At 35.7% G+C, this 17,660-nt stretch overlaps 1 protein-coding gene across 1 annotated transcript; it reads right to left on the reverse strand.

The window, feature by feature from the left end:
• Positions 1 to 358: 358 nt before the first annotated feature.
• On the reverse strand, positions 359 to 1,335 carry LOC114504315 (olfactory receptor 13C3). The gene has a single exon (XM_028522096.2). The coding sequence runs from the start codon at positions 1,310 to 1,312 to the stop codon at positions 359 to 361; it is 954 nt and encodes a 317-aa protein (XP_028377897.1). The 5' UTR covers positions 1,313 to 1,335.
• Positions 1,336 to 17,660: the final 16,325 nt, after the last annotated feature.

Below are 17,660 nucleotides of genomic sequence, written 5' to 3' on the forward strand. Positions count from 1 at the left end.
GGCAGCTTGTGTAATTGCAGATTTTGTATTCTTGCTTGTCTACTTTCAAAGCTATGTGTGATTGTTTTCTACTATATTTCCACATAGTATACCAGAAACACTCACTTTAGAGATCACCATGGGTGAGATTCTAATAGAATTCATTATTCTTCTGAGATCTGGATCAGGGCATGTTGGAAGCTGAGTTTATAGCAAACTATATTTCTCAGTAATTCTCACCAAGCAGGGTAAGGGAAGGAGAATAATAAAAATACTTCTCCTTAACCATCATTTCCCCAAAGAAGGTTCTTACAGATTTACCTATGAGTGCATCTTTGTGCCTATTACACACAAACTTACATTTTCTGATAGAGTATACTTATTGAACAGGTTTTTGGTTCAGCAGATATTTCACAGCAGTTTTTACATCCTTATTTCTCAAGCTATAGATTATAGGATTTAGCATGGGGGTCACTACCCCATAAAACAGGGAAATAAGCTTGTCTGAAGTTTGCAACTTGTCTTCCCCAGGCAGTCCTTGAGACTTGGGCTTGGCATACATAAAGAAGATGGTGCCGTAAAATATGATCACCACAGTCAGATGTGCTGAGCAGGTGGAAAAGGCCTTGCGTCTCCCTGTGGCTGAGTTCATTCTCAGGATGGTGTAGAGGATGAACACGTAGGAGAAAAAAATGACCAACAGTGGAAGAACCAGGAATGCCATATTTGATATCAACATGGTAATGATATTGAGGGATATATCAGCACAAGCTAGCTTAAGGACAGCTAATATTTCACATGTGAAGTGATTGATAATATTATTCTCGCAGAAAGGCAATTGCATGGCAAGAGATGTTTGCACAACCGAGTTGATTCCGCCAGAGAGCCATGACACAGAAGCCATCAGTACATATGCCACCTTGCTCATGATGATGGGGTATCTCAGGGGGTTACAGATGGCCACATAGCGGTCAAATGCCATCATGCCGAGGAGCAAACACTCTGTTGACCCCATTGCAAACCCAAAGAACATCTGTACTGTGCATCCAGAGAAGGAAATGTTCCTTTTCTTTGAGATTAAGCTCACCAAAGTTGAGGGAACAGAGGAGGATGTGTAGCAGATATCCAGGAGAGAGAGGTTGCCCAGGAAGAAGTACATGGGGGTGTGGAGACGGGAATCAAAGATGCATGCTATGATCAGAACACCATTGCCAATCAGAATCACTAGATACATAACTAGAATTAGAACAAAGTAAATGATCTCAGTCTTTGGGTATCCAGAAAGACCAAGAAGAAGAAATTCTGATACAAATGTCTTGTTAATTTTATCCATGTCTTCTGCTTTCAGAAGGAAGATCTAATATAAAATACATTCACTGACAAAAAACAAATGTAAAAAATTAACTGAAAAATTCATATTTTCAAAATGTATTATAAGGAGTTTTTGCTTGAAGCTCTGATATCCAATTATCTTCAACAAAGCATGTAACTAGATTACAATGAAATGGGGAAAGATAGAAGTACCTGTACCCATTGCTAATATATGAAGATCTACCTATAGTCAGACATACAAAAGTAATCTTTCCTGATGTTGGGGATTTGTTCCTGAATACAAGCTTCTAAACTCTTGACTAGTTATTAACTATAAGCCGGATTTCTTCATCTGCCCCAAAAAGCAAGTGACAGAAACAGCAAAAGACTACTCAACAAGGACTGAAAATTTGATTTGGAATTACAATAATAATGATGGCCAAGATCTCACAACAACTTTGATTTTTTGGTACATATTTTCTTCTATGCCTGCATACCTTATATTAGTCAGTTTAACTGAAATTTAACATGTTTAAACATAGTTGTTGAACTCATATTCTAGCCCCTCTGAGTATCTTCTATAACTGTTCCTATGACAAGACCATTGCGTATATCAGCTCTACATGAGTGTTACAGATAACTTTTGAAGAATATTACATAGTCTCTTCACTTATTTTATTCATTAGCTTCAGTGCATATCTTGATAATTCATTAGAGTCAACCTAAGAGAATGAGATTTAAATATTTTATACAAATATGTGTGTATATGTACCATTTTATGCTTTAGAAAATTAAACTTTTTATATTATTCTTAATTTTTTCAAATATAAAATACGGAACTTGTGCAAAGTTAGGCAGGTAGCAAATAAAGTGGAGCTTGAAGCTCAGATCAAGTCTAATTCACAACTTCACTAATTTTCATAAACATGTGAATCACCTGGGTATCTCGAAAAACCTTATTCTGTTTTAGTGTTCAGGGCAGGTCCTGAGATTGTGCATTTATTGTAAGTGCCCAGGTGATTCTTAGGCAACAGGTCTTGAACATACTTGAGTGACAAAGCTTTAATGTACACTGAATTAGTAGATTATCTGGATTTTTCTGATCTAAATGAATTCCTTTTGCCTTATTATGGATTGGCATGCCGACCTGAAAAATGACAAGAACATAATTTTCTGTTTTGTAGAAAGCTCCATATTCATGTTGTTTGTAAGTATGCTAAAAATATTACTAAAAACAATTTTCTTAAAAGTAAGCTAAACTTTTGCCAGGCTACTAAATAGTTTTAGAATATTACTAACAGCCTAACTTTAATTCAGTCATATTCTAAGCATGGTAAGAATAAATAAAAGAATAATGTAAAGTGCCTGCCATTACAAAGCTGACAATTCAATTAGGATATAGGAAAAGAACAAATGAAAATATATTATAAGTATAATTACATTATATAATTGAAACCAGGGAAACTGAAATCCTGGATGAGAGAGGATCATTGTACTCATTGGAACATGTATTACACAGGTTTAACATGGTAGAAAAGTGTCCCAGGCTGAAATGAAAATCTTTGGTTTGAGGTGCTGAGCTTCTAATTAGTGCTGCAGTCTTTTCATTTTTAAAATAGTGATTAAAAAAGTGCCTGTGTTACTTTTCTTCCTCTGACATTGTATGGAAATAATGAGACAGCACATGGAAATTGTTTTAAAGGTTAACAGATATTATATAGATAATAATGAAATAATAATGTTGCATATCTATATTTTGGTGATAAATCGGTATTTCTACTGCACTACGTTATTCACATTACAAATCCATATTAAATAACGGCTTTAACTATAGATTGAAATATAGTTTCACAGTATTGAAGACTTACTTTTCTACTGACAAATTATTTCCATCTCAGAGAAGAACCAGTTACTTTTTCCTTGGATTTTATGTTAGCCATCTGAAATAAGGTCAGGTTCAACAAACAATGCCAGACTCCACAGATGTGGAAGAGTAAACATTTATTATGCATCAATTGTAATTATTCTCCATTTCCCAAAGCAATTTAAAGTTAGAAAGGTAGCTCTTGTGGAATGGAGCGACTTCTTGGTGCGTTAGAGACAATGTCCCACAGACACAATTAATATTGCTGTTGGGAATAAACTGCAGCTGAACTGCAACTCAAACATGAAATGTTCTCCTACCCATTTAACTTTTGGAAACAGGGGACAATGTTCACCAAGGTAACTTTATATAATATGAGAGCGTTTAAGCTCAAAATATATTTACCAAAGTGAATTCAAAGTCAGAAATTATGCATTCAAATGATAATTACAAAAATAAAATGCTAGCATTAAAAATGATCTACATATTATAAATTAAATTAAAAAGTTATTTGTTGTGAATTAAATGCATCGTCCCTTAACTTTTTAACTTGCTTTACATTAATCTTTTAGATAAGTAAATTTCATGAAACATGCCTTTGCCACCATTTTTTGGCATGGAAAATACAGATGGCAATAAAATAAATAAATTCACAGGACAAAAGTGAATTCATATATTTATTGCCACAAAGGTTAAAAAAGACATAATGGATAGTTTCAGGTATGAATTCAGATACACAAATAACATGTTAATAAATTCTAATATTTAGAAAAATCTATTAAGTGAAATATTAGATATTAACACTGAGGTTCAGCAAAGATATCCTTGAAAAATGAAGGAGAAATAAAGATCTTCCCAGACAAACTAAAGCTCAGGGAGTTCATTACCACTAGACTCCCCTTACAGAAATTGCTAAAAGAAGCTTTTGGGCTAAAATAAAAGGATGCTAATTAGTCACATTGAAACCTAAGAAAATATACAACGCAATGATAAATGTAAATATATGGTCAGATTCATAAAATTCTAATTAGGTAATAGTATGGTGTTTTACCCTTTTACATTACCACTGTTATGTAAATACTAACAGTATTGAAGGGAAAAATGGACAATGACAAAATAATAGTAGGGGACTTCAATATCACACTTTGAGCAATGGATAGGTGATACAGAAAATCCACAAGGACTTTTGCCCATTTTTTAATTGGATTGTTTGTCTTCTTCATGTGGAGTCGTGTGAGTTCATTATGTATACTCGAGATCAAACCCTTGTCTGAGGAATCATTGGCAAATATATTTTCCCATATGGTTGGTTCCCTTTTCATTTTGTTGATGTTTCCTTTAGCTGTGCAGAAGCTTTTTATTTTGATGTAGTCTCATTTGTTACTTTTTTCCTTTACTTACCTTGCTCTAGGGGACATATCAGTGAAAATATTGCTGTGTGGGCTATCTGAGATTTTCCTGCCTGTGTTCACCTCTAGGACTTTCATGGTGTCATGACTTACATGTAAGTCTTTTATCCATCTTCAGTTTATTTTTATGTATGGTGTAAGTTGGTGGTCAAGTTTCATTTTTTATTTTGTATGTAATTGTCCAGATCTCTCAGCCCATTTGTTGAAGGATCTATTTTTACTCCATTTTATGCTCCTGCCCCCTTTGTCAGATATGAATTGACCAGAGACACATGGGTTTATTTCTGAGCTCTCTATTTTGTCCTATTGATCTATGTGTCTGTTCTTATGCCAGTACCAGACTGTTTTGATTACAGTGGACTTGTAATATAGTTTGATATTAAATATTGTGATCCCTCCTACTTTGTTGTTTTTTCTCAAAATTGCTGAGGCTATTCAGGGTTGCTTCTAGTTCCATATAAATTTTTGAAATGTTTGTTCTATATCTGTGAAATATGTTGCTAGGGACTTCTGGCCAAGATGGAGACATAGGTAGACACACTGTGCCTCTTCAAACAACCAAAAGAAGAACAACAATTTAAAAACAAAAAAACAACCAGAACAGACAGAAAACTGAACTGTATGGAAGTCTGACAACCAAGGAGTTAAAGAAGATACATTCATCCAGATCAGTAAGAGGGGCGGAGTCAGACAGTCCCACATTTGCATGCAGATAACCCCAATGAAACTGGGGAGCATGACAGACGATGCAACCCAGGCTCCCAGCACTGGGAAATAAAGACTCAAAACACCAGTTGAAAACACCTGTGGGGGTTGAGGTGCCAGGAGAGACTCCCAGCCTCACAGGAGAGCTTGTTGGGGAGACACACAGGGTCCTAGAATGTACAAAAGCCCACCCACCTGGGAATGAGCACCAGAAGGGCCCAGTTTGCTTGGGGGAAGTGGCAGAAGTGACCGAAATCTGGCAGAGAGCAGAGCAAGTGCCATTGTTCACTCTTGGACCCCACCCCACATAAGCATCACAATCCAGCCACATGGGTTGCCCCGCCCATATGCATGTCAAGACAAAAAAAAAAAAAGCCCAAATGAAAGAATATATCAAAGCCCCAGAAAAAAAATACAACTAAGGGATGAAGAGATAGCCAACTTATCTGATGCACATTTCAAAACACTAGTAATCAGGATGATCACAGAATTGGTTGAATTTGGTCACAAATCAGATGGAAAAATGAAGGCTATGCTAAGTGAAATAAAAGAAAATGTACAGGGAACCAATAGTGATGGGAAGGAAACTGGGACTCAAATCAATGGAGTGGACCAGAAGGAAGAAAGAAATAAGCAAACAGAAAAGAATGAAGAAAGAGGAATTCAAGAAAAATGAGGAGAGGCTTAGGAATCTCCAGGACTTCTTTAAATGTTCCAACATCTGAATTATAGGGATACCAGAAGGAGAAGAGGAGGAGCAACAAGTAGAAAAGTTATTTACCAAATAATAAGAGAGAACTTCCCCAATCTGGCAAAGGAAATAGACTTCCAGGAAGTCCAGGAAGCTCAGAGAGTTCCAAAGAAGTTGGACCCAAGGATGAACACACCAAGGCACATAATAATTACATTAGCCAAGATCAAAATAAAGGAGAGAATCCTAGAAGCAGCAAGAGAAAAGGAGGCAGTTACCTACAAAGCAGTTCCCATCAGACTGTCAGCTGATTTCTGAAAAGAGACCTCGCAGGCAAGAAGGCTGGAAAGAAGTATTCCAAGTCATGAAAGGTAAGGACCTACATCCAAGATTGCTCTACCCAGCAAAGCTTTCATTTAGAATGGAAAGGCAGATAAAGTGGTTCTCAGATAAGGTCAAGTTAAAGAAGTTCATCATCTCCAAGCCCTTATTATATGAAATGTTAAAGGGACTTATCTAAGAAAAAGAAGATAAAAAATATGTACAGTAAAATGACAGCAAACTCACAATTATTAACAACCACACCTAAAACAAAAACAAAAACAAACTAAGCAAACAACTAGAACAGGAACAGAACCACAGAAATGGAGATCACATGGAGGGTTAGCAACAGGGAAGTGGGAGGAAAAGAGAGGGGGAAAAGGCACAGAGAATAAGTAGCATACATGGTAGGTAGAAAATAGACCGGGGGAAGGTAAGAATAGTATGGGAAATGTAGAAGCTAAAGAACTTATAAATATGACACATGGACATGAACTAAAGGGGGGAATGTGGGTTCAAGAGGGTGAGCAGGGTGGAGGGGAGTGAAGGGGGGAAAAGACAACTGTAATGGCATAATCAATAGACTATGTTTAAAAAAGAAACATGTCATAGGTATTTTAATAGGGATTGTGTTGAATCTATAAATTGCTTTGAGTAGTATTGACATTTCAATGATGTCAGTGCTTACAATCTATGAACATGGTATATGCTTTCATTTATTTGTGTCTTCCTTAATTTCTTTTCAGCGTTGTATAGTTTCCTTAGTACAGGTCTTTTACCTCCTTCTCCAAGGAATAGATACAGAGGGCCCAGAGACATATGAAAGGATGCTCTGCATCACTAGCCATCAAAGAGATGCAAATTAAAACCACAATGAGATACCGCTTCACATCAGTCAGAGTAGCCATAATAAATAAATCAACAAACAACAAGTGCTAGAGAGGTTATGAAGAAAACAGAACTCTATTACACTGTTCGTGGGAATGCAGACAAGTGCAGCCGCTGTGGAAAACATTAAGGAATTTCCTCAAAAATCTAAAGATGGAACTGTCCTGTGACCCAGCAATTTCACTGCTGGGATTGTACCCTAAGAATCCTGAAATACCAATTCAAAGGAAACTATGCACCCTAATATTCACAGCAGCACAATTTACAACAACCAAGTGCTGGAAATAGCCTAGGTGTCCATCAGTCAATGAGTGGATCAAAAAACTATGGTACATTTACACAATGGAATTCTACACAGCAGGGAGAAAGAAGGAGCTCCAACTCTTCAGGACAGCATGGATGGAACTAGACTGCATTATGCTAAGTGAAATAATCCAAGAGGAGAAAGACAAATCTCACATGATCTCACCTATAAATGGAACCTAATCCACAAAACAAACAAGCAAGCAAAATATAACCAGGGACATGGAAATAAAGAACGAATGGACAGCAACCAGACAGGAGGTTGGAGAGGGATAACAGGGCAAAGAAGGGGGATGGTCATCAAGGAATGTGAATAAAGGACACATGGACAAAGGAAATGGAGGAGGGGAGAGGATTCAATGTGGGAGGTGGGGTGGGTAGGGCAGGAGAGAGTAATAATGGGGAAATGGGGACAACTATAATTACACAACAATAACAAATGAAAAAAGAAATATTGTAATCATTTAAAAAACAAAAGAAAATCAACAAGGAAACACTAGATCTAAACCATAATTTCAACCAAACAGACACAGAATATCCATACAAAAGTAGCAGAATATACATTCCTGTCAAGTATATATAGAGTATTCTCCAGAACAGATCACATGATGGGCCATAAACAAGTCTCAGCATATTTAAGAGGACTGAAGTCACATGAGATTTATTTATTTATTTATTTATTTATTTATTTATATTAAATGTATTGGGGTAAAATTATTTAGTTAACTTATTTAATTTCCAGGTGTGCAATTCTGTAATACATCATCTATATAGTATATTGTGTGTTAAAAACGACAAGGCATTGGTATGAGCCTGTTTTTATGCGAGTACCAGGCTGTTTTGATTACAGTGGCCTTATAATACAGTTTGATATCAGGTATTGTGATCCCTCCTGCTTTGTTCTTCTTTCTCAAAATTACTGCACCTAATAGGGGTCATTTATGGTTCCATGTAAATTTCTGAAATGTTTGTTCTATATCTGTGAAATATGTCATTGGTACTTTAATAGGGTTTGCACTGAGTCTCTAAATCGCTTTGGGTAGTATGGCCATCATAAACAAATCAAAAAACAAGTGTTGGAGAGGATGTGGAGAAAAGGGAACCCTAGTGTTCTATGGGTGGGAATGCAGATTGGAGCAGCCACTGTGGAAAACAGTATGGAATTTCCTCAGAAAACTAAAAACGGATCTGCCTTTTGACCCAGCAATTCTGCTGCTGGGATTATACCCTAAGAGCCCTGAAACATCAATCCAAAACAACCTATGCACCCCCAATGTTCATAGCAGCACAATTTACAATAGCCAAGTGTTGGAAGCAACCTAAGTGCCCATCAGCAAAGGAGTGGATCAACAAACTATGGTACATTTACACAATGGAATTCTACACAGCAGAGAGAAAGAAGGAGCTTATACCCTTGGTGATAGCATGGATGGAAATGGAGAGCATTATGCTAAGTGAAATAAGCCAGGTGGTAAGGGACAAATACCATATGATCTCACCTTTAACTGGAATATAATCAACAAAAGAAAAAAGCAAACAACATGTAACCAGAGACATTGAAATTAAGAATAATGTAACACTAGCCAGAGGGGAGGTGGGAGTGAACTGTGGGGAGAAGGGTTTTCAGGAACTACTATAAAGGACACATGGACAAAACCAAGGGGGAGGGTGGAAACAAGGGAGGGAGGTGGGTTTGGATGGGGTGGGTGGAGTGGTGGGGAGAAAATGCAGACAACTGTAATTGAACAACAATAAAGTAATGTATGAAACCAAAAAAAAAAAAAAAAACCGCACAAGGCAAGTCTCCTTCCATCACCATTTATCCCCCCAAACCCTTTTCTACCTCTCCCACACCCATTTCCCTCTGGTAATCACCATACTCTTTTCTGTATCTATTATTTTTTTCTTAATTCTGTCCCCTTTTTCACTCGGCCTTGCAACCTGCCTCCCCTCTGACAGCTGTCAGTCTGTTTTCTATGAATCTGCTTCTATTTGTTTGATAATTCATTTTGTTCATTAGATACCACATATGAGTGAAATCATATGGTACTTTTCTTTCTCTGACTGGCTTCCTTTACTTAGTATAATCTTCTCGAAGTCCATTCATGCTGTCACAAAGGGTAAGACTTCCTTCTTTTTTCTAGCCAATTACTATTCCATTGTGTAAGTGTACTGCAGCCTTTTTATCTACTCATCTGCTGATGGAGACTTGAGCTGCTTCCAAATCTTGGCAATTGTAAATAACTTTGCAATGAACACATGAGTGGATATATTCTTTTGAATTAAGTTTCTGGTTCCTTTGGATAAATTCCCAGGAGTGGAATTACTGGGTCCATATTTAATTTTTTTTTAAATATGTGTTTTTTTTTAAGATTTTTATTTGCTTATTTTTAGAGAGGGAAGGGAGGGAGAAAGAGAGAGAGAGAGAAACATCAATGTGCAGTTGCTGGGGGTCATGGCCTGCAACCCAGGCATGTACCCTGACTGGGAATCAAACCTGCGACACTTTGGTTTGCAGCCCACACTCAATCCACTGAGCTACCCCAGCCAGGGCTATATATTTAATTTTTTGAGATTGCTCTATACTCCTTTCCACAGTGTCTGTACCAATCCACATTCCCATCAAGAGTACATGAGGGTTCCCTTTTCTCCACATCCTCACCAACTCTTGTTTGTTAATATACTGACTGATGATAGCCATTCTGACAGGAGTGAGGTAATATATCATTGTGGTTTTAATTTGCATTTCTCTGATGGGTTAGTGATATTGGCCATCTTTATAAGTGTATTGACCATGTGTACATAGTCTTTGGAGAAGTGTCTATTCAGGTCCTTTGTACACTTTTTAACTGGATTGTTTGTTTTTGGTGTTGAGTTGTATGAATTCTTTATAAATATTATATATTAACCCCTTATCAGATGTAACATTGGTGAATATGTTCTCCCATTCAGTGGATTGCCTTTTCGTTTTGTCAATAGTTTCCTTTCCTGTGTAAAAACTTTCAAGTTTGTTGTAATCCCATTTGTTTATCTTTTCTTTTGTTTCCCTTGCCTTAGGAACATATCAGAAAAAATATTGCTACAAGAGATGTCTAAGATTTTAATGCCTGAGTTTTCTCCTAGGATTTTTATGGTTTTAAGTCTAACATTTAAGTCTTTAATCAGTTTTGAGTTTACTGTTGTCTATGGTGTAAGAAGTGGTCTAATTTCATTTTTGCATCTATGTGTCCATTTTACCAGCATGTTTATTGAACAAACTATCTTTATCCCATCATATGTTCTTGCTTCCTATGTCAAATATTAATTGACCATAAAAACATGGGTTTATTTCTGGACTCTCTATTCTGCTCTGTTGATTTGTGTGTCTGTTTTTATGCCACCACCATGGTGTTTCTATTACTATTGCCATGTAGTACAATTTGTAGCATAGTTTAATATTAGGTAGTGTAACTTGTCCAATTTCTTTTTTCTTAAGACTGCTGTGGCTATTCAGGGTCTTTTGTGGTTTCATTTCATTTTTTTGAATATTTGTTCTAGTTTTGTGAAATATGCCATTTGTAACTTGATAGGAATTGCACTGAATATATAGATCACTTTGGATAGTATGGACATTTTCATGATGCTAACTCTTCCTATCCATGCATACAGTATATGCTTCCATTTATTTGTGTCTTCTTCAGTTTCTTTCATCAGTGTCTTACAATTTTCCAAGTGCAGTTCTTTTATATCTTTGGTTAAATTTACTCCAAGATATTTTACTTTTTTGATGCAATTTTAAAAGGGGCTGTTCTCTTAGTATCCCTTTCTGATAGTTCATTATTGTGTATAAAAATGCAACTGATATCTAGACAATTATTTTGTATCCTACTACTTTATTGAATTTATCAGTTCTAGAAGTTTTTTGGTGGAATCCTTAGGGTTCTCTATATACAGTATCATATCATCTACAAATAACGACAGTTTTAAGTCTTCCTTTTCATTTCAGCTGCCTTTTATTGCTTCTTCTCTGACTGGTGTGGCTAGGATCCCTAGTACTACAGTGGATAAGACTGGTGAAAGAAAACATCCATCTCTTGTTCCCAATCTTAAGGGAAATGCTTATAGTTTTTGCTCATTGAGTGTGATGTTGGCTGTGGTTTTATCATATATGGCCTTTATTATGTTGATGTATGTTCCCTCTATTCCCACTTTGCTGAGAAGTTTTTTTTATCATAAATGGGCACTGGATTTTATCAAATGCTTTTTCTGCATTTATTGATATGATGATGTGGTTTTTAGCCTTCATTTTGTTAATGTAGTGTATTATGTTTACTGATAAGAGGATATTGTACCAACCTTGCATCCCTGGAATATTTATGATGGTTTATGATCTCTTTAAGGTATTGCTGAATCCAGTGTGCTGAATTTTTGTTGAGGATTTTAATAATTATATTCATTAGGGATATTGGCCTATAATTATATTTTAATTTCCCTTTTACTTTCTTATTTGACCCTTTGGGTTTTTATGAGGCTATTATTTAGTTTTCAGATATTTATAAATGAAAATGAAAACACACTACAGCAAATTTTATGGCATGCAAGAAAAACCCTTCTTAGAGAGAAGTTTGTAGTGATAAAAGCATACATTAATAAGAAAATTTTTAAATAACCTCACTTTACACCTCAAAGTTCTAGAAAAAGAATAACAAACTAAGCCCAAAGTTATCAGTAGAAAGGAAATAACAAAAATTAAAGAGGAAATCAATGCAATAGAGACCATAAAAGTAATAGAAAAGATCAAGGAAGTCATTAACTCCTAGAAGGAAACATAAAATTCTTTGAGAATGGACTTGAAAACTATGGTTTGAATAAGATACCAAAAACACAAACAACAAAAGCAAAACTCAAGTCTGATTACATCAAACTAAAAAGCTTCTGCATAGCAATTGAAATAATCAACAAAATTAAAAGGAAAGCTGTGTAATGGGAGAAAATATATGCATACTATATATCAGATAAAAGGTTGATATCCAAAATATATAAAGTCATACAACTTAGTAACAAAAAACAAACAATAAGATTTTAAAATGGGCAGCAAAAATAAATGGACTTTTTTCAAAGAAATCATACAGATGGCTAATAGGTACACGAAAAGTTGTTCACCATAACTAATCATCAGAAAATGCAGACCTAAACCATGATGTGATAGTACCTCACATCTATTGAAAGGCTATCATCAGATAGACAGAGATAAGTGTTAGTGAGGATGTGGAGAAAAGGGAAAACTTGTACACTGCTGGTGGGGATGTAAATTGCTTCAGCCAACAGGAAACTAGAATGGAGGTTCCTCAAAAATTTAAATATAATGTGTGATCTAGCAATCCCACTTATGGGTGTATATTCAAAGAAAATGAAAACAGGATCTCAAAAAGATATCTGATTTTTCAAGTTCATTATAGCCTTATTCATATTAGCCCAGATATGGAGACAACTTAAGTGTACATCAATGAATGAAGATAATTATAATATAATATAATATAATATAATATAATAATACATACACACACATACACAATGGAATATTACTCAACCATAATAAAGAAGGAAATCCTGCCATTTGAGACAACATGAATAGACCTTAAGGGCATGATAGTAATTGAGATATCTCAGACAGAGAAAGACAAATAGTGTATGTCACTTATATGTAAAATCTAAAAAGGCCAAACTCATGCAAACAGAGAGTAGAATGGTAGTTACCAGTGGCTGTGGAGTGGGGGAGCTGGGAAGGTGTTGGTTAAAGAGAACATACACACTTGCAGTTAGAAGCTGACTAATTTCTAAAGATCCAGTGCAGAGCATTGTGATTATAGTTAACAATACTGTGTTAAATACTTGAAAGTTACTAAGAGAACAGATCTTAAATGTTGTCACCACAAGAAATGATAATTATGTGATGTGATAGAAATGTTAGCTAATACGATGATGGTATTCATATTGTAATTTATACTCGTATCATATCAACAAATTATATGTCAATAAGAAAACCCAGAATAACACACAAAACATATATTCCAACTTTTGCTGATTGAAGGAAGAGAAAAAGAAGTGAGCAAAAGAGAAATCAAGCTCTGCCTCCCTTCAGGGCTATTTTTCCAGTGGTCTTTGGTGAAAAGTACCATTGCAGACAAAAATTATAAACACTAAGGCAACATGTAATTTCACAGTATAGAAAACATAGAGCACCTCTGTGAAACTAAACGTGGGTGGTAAAGCTGCCCGTCTGCCCACAAGGAGATATTCTGAGTGTCCACCATGCTCAAGGCATGAGTCGAGAAAAGCAGAAAGTTTTCTGCCTTAAGTAGGTGTCAGCCCCTTAGGGGAAACTTGTTGCACATACATTTCACTGGATTAATAATCTTTTTGTTCCTCAGTTACTCAATATTTAAACCAAAGATAATAATAGCATATCTCTCATAAAATTGTAATAAGGATTATATAAATTAAATGCATGTAAAGCTTATTAAACAATACCCCTTTGCCCCACTTGGCTGGTATTGTCTGTTATTAAGTACCATTATTACAGATGCCTGAACAGCATAACATAACATTTAGAGTGAACTAAAGAAATATGTAAAAGGTTAAAGAGAAATGACTAATTTGAAATAATAAAGTTGTCTGAAAAAGCTTTAACAGGAAAGTATTGAGAAAGGGGGATTCATTTCTGGGGCAACAGTTAAGTATGAATACAGACCTTTATAAGCCAAGACAACCAGAATCTGTTTTTGATAAAAGTTCACATTCTGTTACACATGCTTTAACTTTTATTTGTATCTAGAAGGAAAAGGAAGCCTAGTTTTAACTTTTTATTGATATTTAGTTGTCAGTTTAAATTATTAAAATCTTCTAACCTAACTTTTCCTGCACTCATTGCAAAGTGGGGATGCAATACTCAAAAAGCAAATTTTCATTGCAAGTTCTTATTGGTGAGCCATGGGGCAGGGCGGCAAGTAGATTGCAGTAGCAATAGTCATAAAAGCTGGATTTCAGATCTTTTTTACCACCTCTTCTACTGGCTGGACAGCATTCAGCAAAATATTTCAACTTTCAGAGTCTCAGGCTCTACATCTGTAAAACAGGAAAATTGGACTAACTCATGCTAGTATTCTGAAAACTGTTGATATTTGAAAATACTATACCAATTGAGGCAATATATGCTATTAATCATGAGATGATTTCATAAAATTTCAAAAAAGAAAAAACAATGCTGATTAAAGAGTTTTTCTGTTTACATTATTAATTCTTCAAATACTATAGTGATGTAGACAGTGATATAAATTTTTTATTTAGGTTGCAATGCAACAGGAATACACCAATTATAGGATATAATTGGATCTAACTGTATTCTCCCTGGAGTTTTGGAAAGTTTTGAATCCTCCATGTTGACAGTTCTAACTTTAGCTTGCTGCAAATATTGGGCCCCTCCCTGGCTCACTTCAAAAAGATCTTAAAATGTCTTGCTGTACTAATGGCTGCTGTCTTGGAGGATCTTTCTGGAGCTCAAAAGGTAAAGAAACACTTAGAAAACCACAAAGTCCCAAAGAATCTATGGGTTATCTTCCTCCCCCCCCCCCCCCCCCCCCCCCCGCCAGAGACTGAACTAGAAACTCTGGGCCTGAGAGTCAGACATTTTAAATAAACTCATCTATCAGTTTTACCTGAGAAGTAAACTACTGGTCAGCCCAAACTGGAAGAAAATAATTATAGCACCCTGCTTACTGTCTAAATCTCACTGACATCTCCTCACTTTGGCCTGCAGATTACTGCCTAATATAGAGAGCATTTCTTAAAGTTGTGAAGCAAGATAGCCTTACGGAAGAAGCCTGCTCTCAAATCAAGGAAAGAAAACCATTCCTCAGGCTCAGAGGTATATAAACAATATAATACATTTTCTTTTCTTGTAAATACTGTTTTTTTGAATTATGGGTAAGATAATCAATTTTGTATGTTTTAACTGGGTATATCTAATTTTCTCACCTGACAAGTTTTCATCATTTAGTGCCATAAAGCTTTGCATTATATTTTAGAATGTGGCTGGGTTATGTTCACAACAAAGCTCTCAGGTAGGAATTGACATCATTTAAAGAAGAGGAAAAAGGAGGCTCCAAGTATTTGACTTTCAAACCTAGGCACTCTAAAATAAAATTTAGTGCTCATTTGCCATGCCTTCCTCTTCAAGAACATTTACAGTTGACTCATGGACAAGATTATATTGTGCCTGTCCTCCACTCCCTTCAGCAGATAGAGTAAGAACATTTGATACCAGTGTTCTTAGTCTTCACTGCAAAACAGGTGCATTATCTCTTATTTAATTCAGCAGCCAAGCAATGTGAACACTGTTATTGGACCTATAATCTACTGAAAAATTAATTCTCTGTCCCAAATGTGTGGCTCTGATGCAATCATTTAATCATACTCAGCAGTTGCTATGGCTAGTTCTATTCAAAATAATTGTTGAGTTCAAAATAATTAAAATGAGAAGAGGCTGGACCTCATTCACAGGAGTGGATTCACACCAGCTTGCAAATGCTACTGTGAAGCAGTGTGTCATGCTTTACATGAGAAACAGAAAGGTCAGTGGGGGAGCAGTCACTGAACTCCTCTGGTCAGTCCATTTTTTTCTTGCTCTACAAGGTCTGGATGCAGCATTCTCATCAGAAGGGGAAAACTAGGCCAAATGAAGGGGGTTACTTATGTGAACAGCACATGTTTTGGAATCAAGATAATAATAGGAATACCAGCTTCATCTCTCTCTACATTAGGCATAACCTTCCCAACAGGACCACAAGATGAGAGCTTTTGGATGAGCACTGTCTCTCATTAACCTTGGGAACTTCCCACCATTCTCCATTCATAACCAACCACTTATGACTATTATTCTTTCTTTAACTAGATTTAAAACTTTAATCTTAAAAAATGTCTGGTCTAATTAAGCTTTAACCTGTTTTTTAAGTGTCTTATTTTTTTCCTCTCTAGTCCATTGCATATTGGTTTCTTGTCGGAAGTCAATTTTCTTCCTTCTTTCTCCCTTTACGTCTCTGATAGTCCCTTCTATTGCACTATAGATCTGATCAGAGCTCCTTCATTGATGTACACTTTCCTGATATTTCTCTTCAGGATTTTTGTGTTGTCTGTTTCCATTTACTTAGACCTTAGTTAATCATGTTCTTCTATATTTTATTTTTATATTCTTCTACACATTATTTTTCTCACTCCTGGAGAAGCTTCCTATTCTCCCATAATCACTGATTCCACTAACATTCCACCCCCAACTTGTAATTATGTGTTTGATTTGTCCTAAAAATGCATGCTCTCTTGTAAATATGTATTTTAAATTTATATGTACATTTTATTGTGCTGAAAATGACAATATTGATTCCTTTGTTGAACACTTTTTTGAGGATCTATTTACATTGTTGTATAAACATCTACTGCATTTACTTCTCACTTCTGCAAATTGTTCTATAATTAATGCTCACATGTAGTGGGCCCATTCCTTTCATGATGGACATCCAGGTTTCCTCCAATCACTTTTTGCCACAAGCAATGCAATAATGAGCATCCTTAGGCTATTCCCCTTGTAGTCATCAGCAAGAACTTATCAAGGACATATTCTCATGACTGAAATCACTGGGACCTATGCAACTTTAAATACAGCCAGAGAATTTTCCAGCATACCAGTGTCCACTCCCACCAGAATCTACCTTCCCACATGCTTGCCAACATTTGGTATCATCTACTTTTAAAAATTAATGATACATCATGGCTTTTTTATCATTTAGTGAGCATTTTCAGATTTTCTGAGAATTTTTCCATACACTTGTCAGCCACTTAGAAAAACCTTTCTGTGAATCAGGGATTTCTATCCTTTCTAACTTTCTATTGGTTTAAAGCTTTATGTTTTATAATGCTGTTTCCTCTGCTATAAGGTCACAAGATTTTCTGTACCATCTTTTATTAATTTTATACTATCTTTTTCTTTACATGTAAATTGTTAGTCCATCTGGTTTCCACTTTTCTGTACAGTAATCTAAGGATCTAGTCTTATCTTTTTTCATATATATGAGCATTTTCCTAGCATGATCTACTATGCTGTTACTTCCCCATTGCTTTGGGGTGACAGTTTTATAATATCTCATATTTCCAAACACAC

Source organism: Phyllostomus discolor, chromosome 3, assembly GCF_004126475.2.
Source record: "Phyllostomus discolor isolate MPI-MPIP mPhyDis1 chromosome 3, mPhyDis1.pri.v3, whole genome shotgun sequence".
Classification (NCBI taxonomy): domain Eukaryota; kingdom Metazoa; phylum Chordata; class Mammalia; order Chiroptera; family Phyllostomidae; genus Phyllostomus; species Phyllostomus discolor.

Bases quoted from the DNA above. Each gene is read 5' to 3' on its own strand.
- LOC114504315 (XM_028522096.2), bottom strand. From the start codon at position 1,312: ATGGATAAAATTAACAAGACATTTGTATCAGAATTTCTTCTTCTTGGT.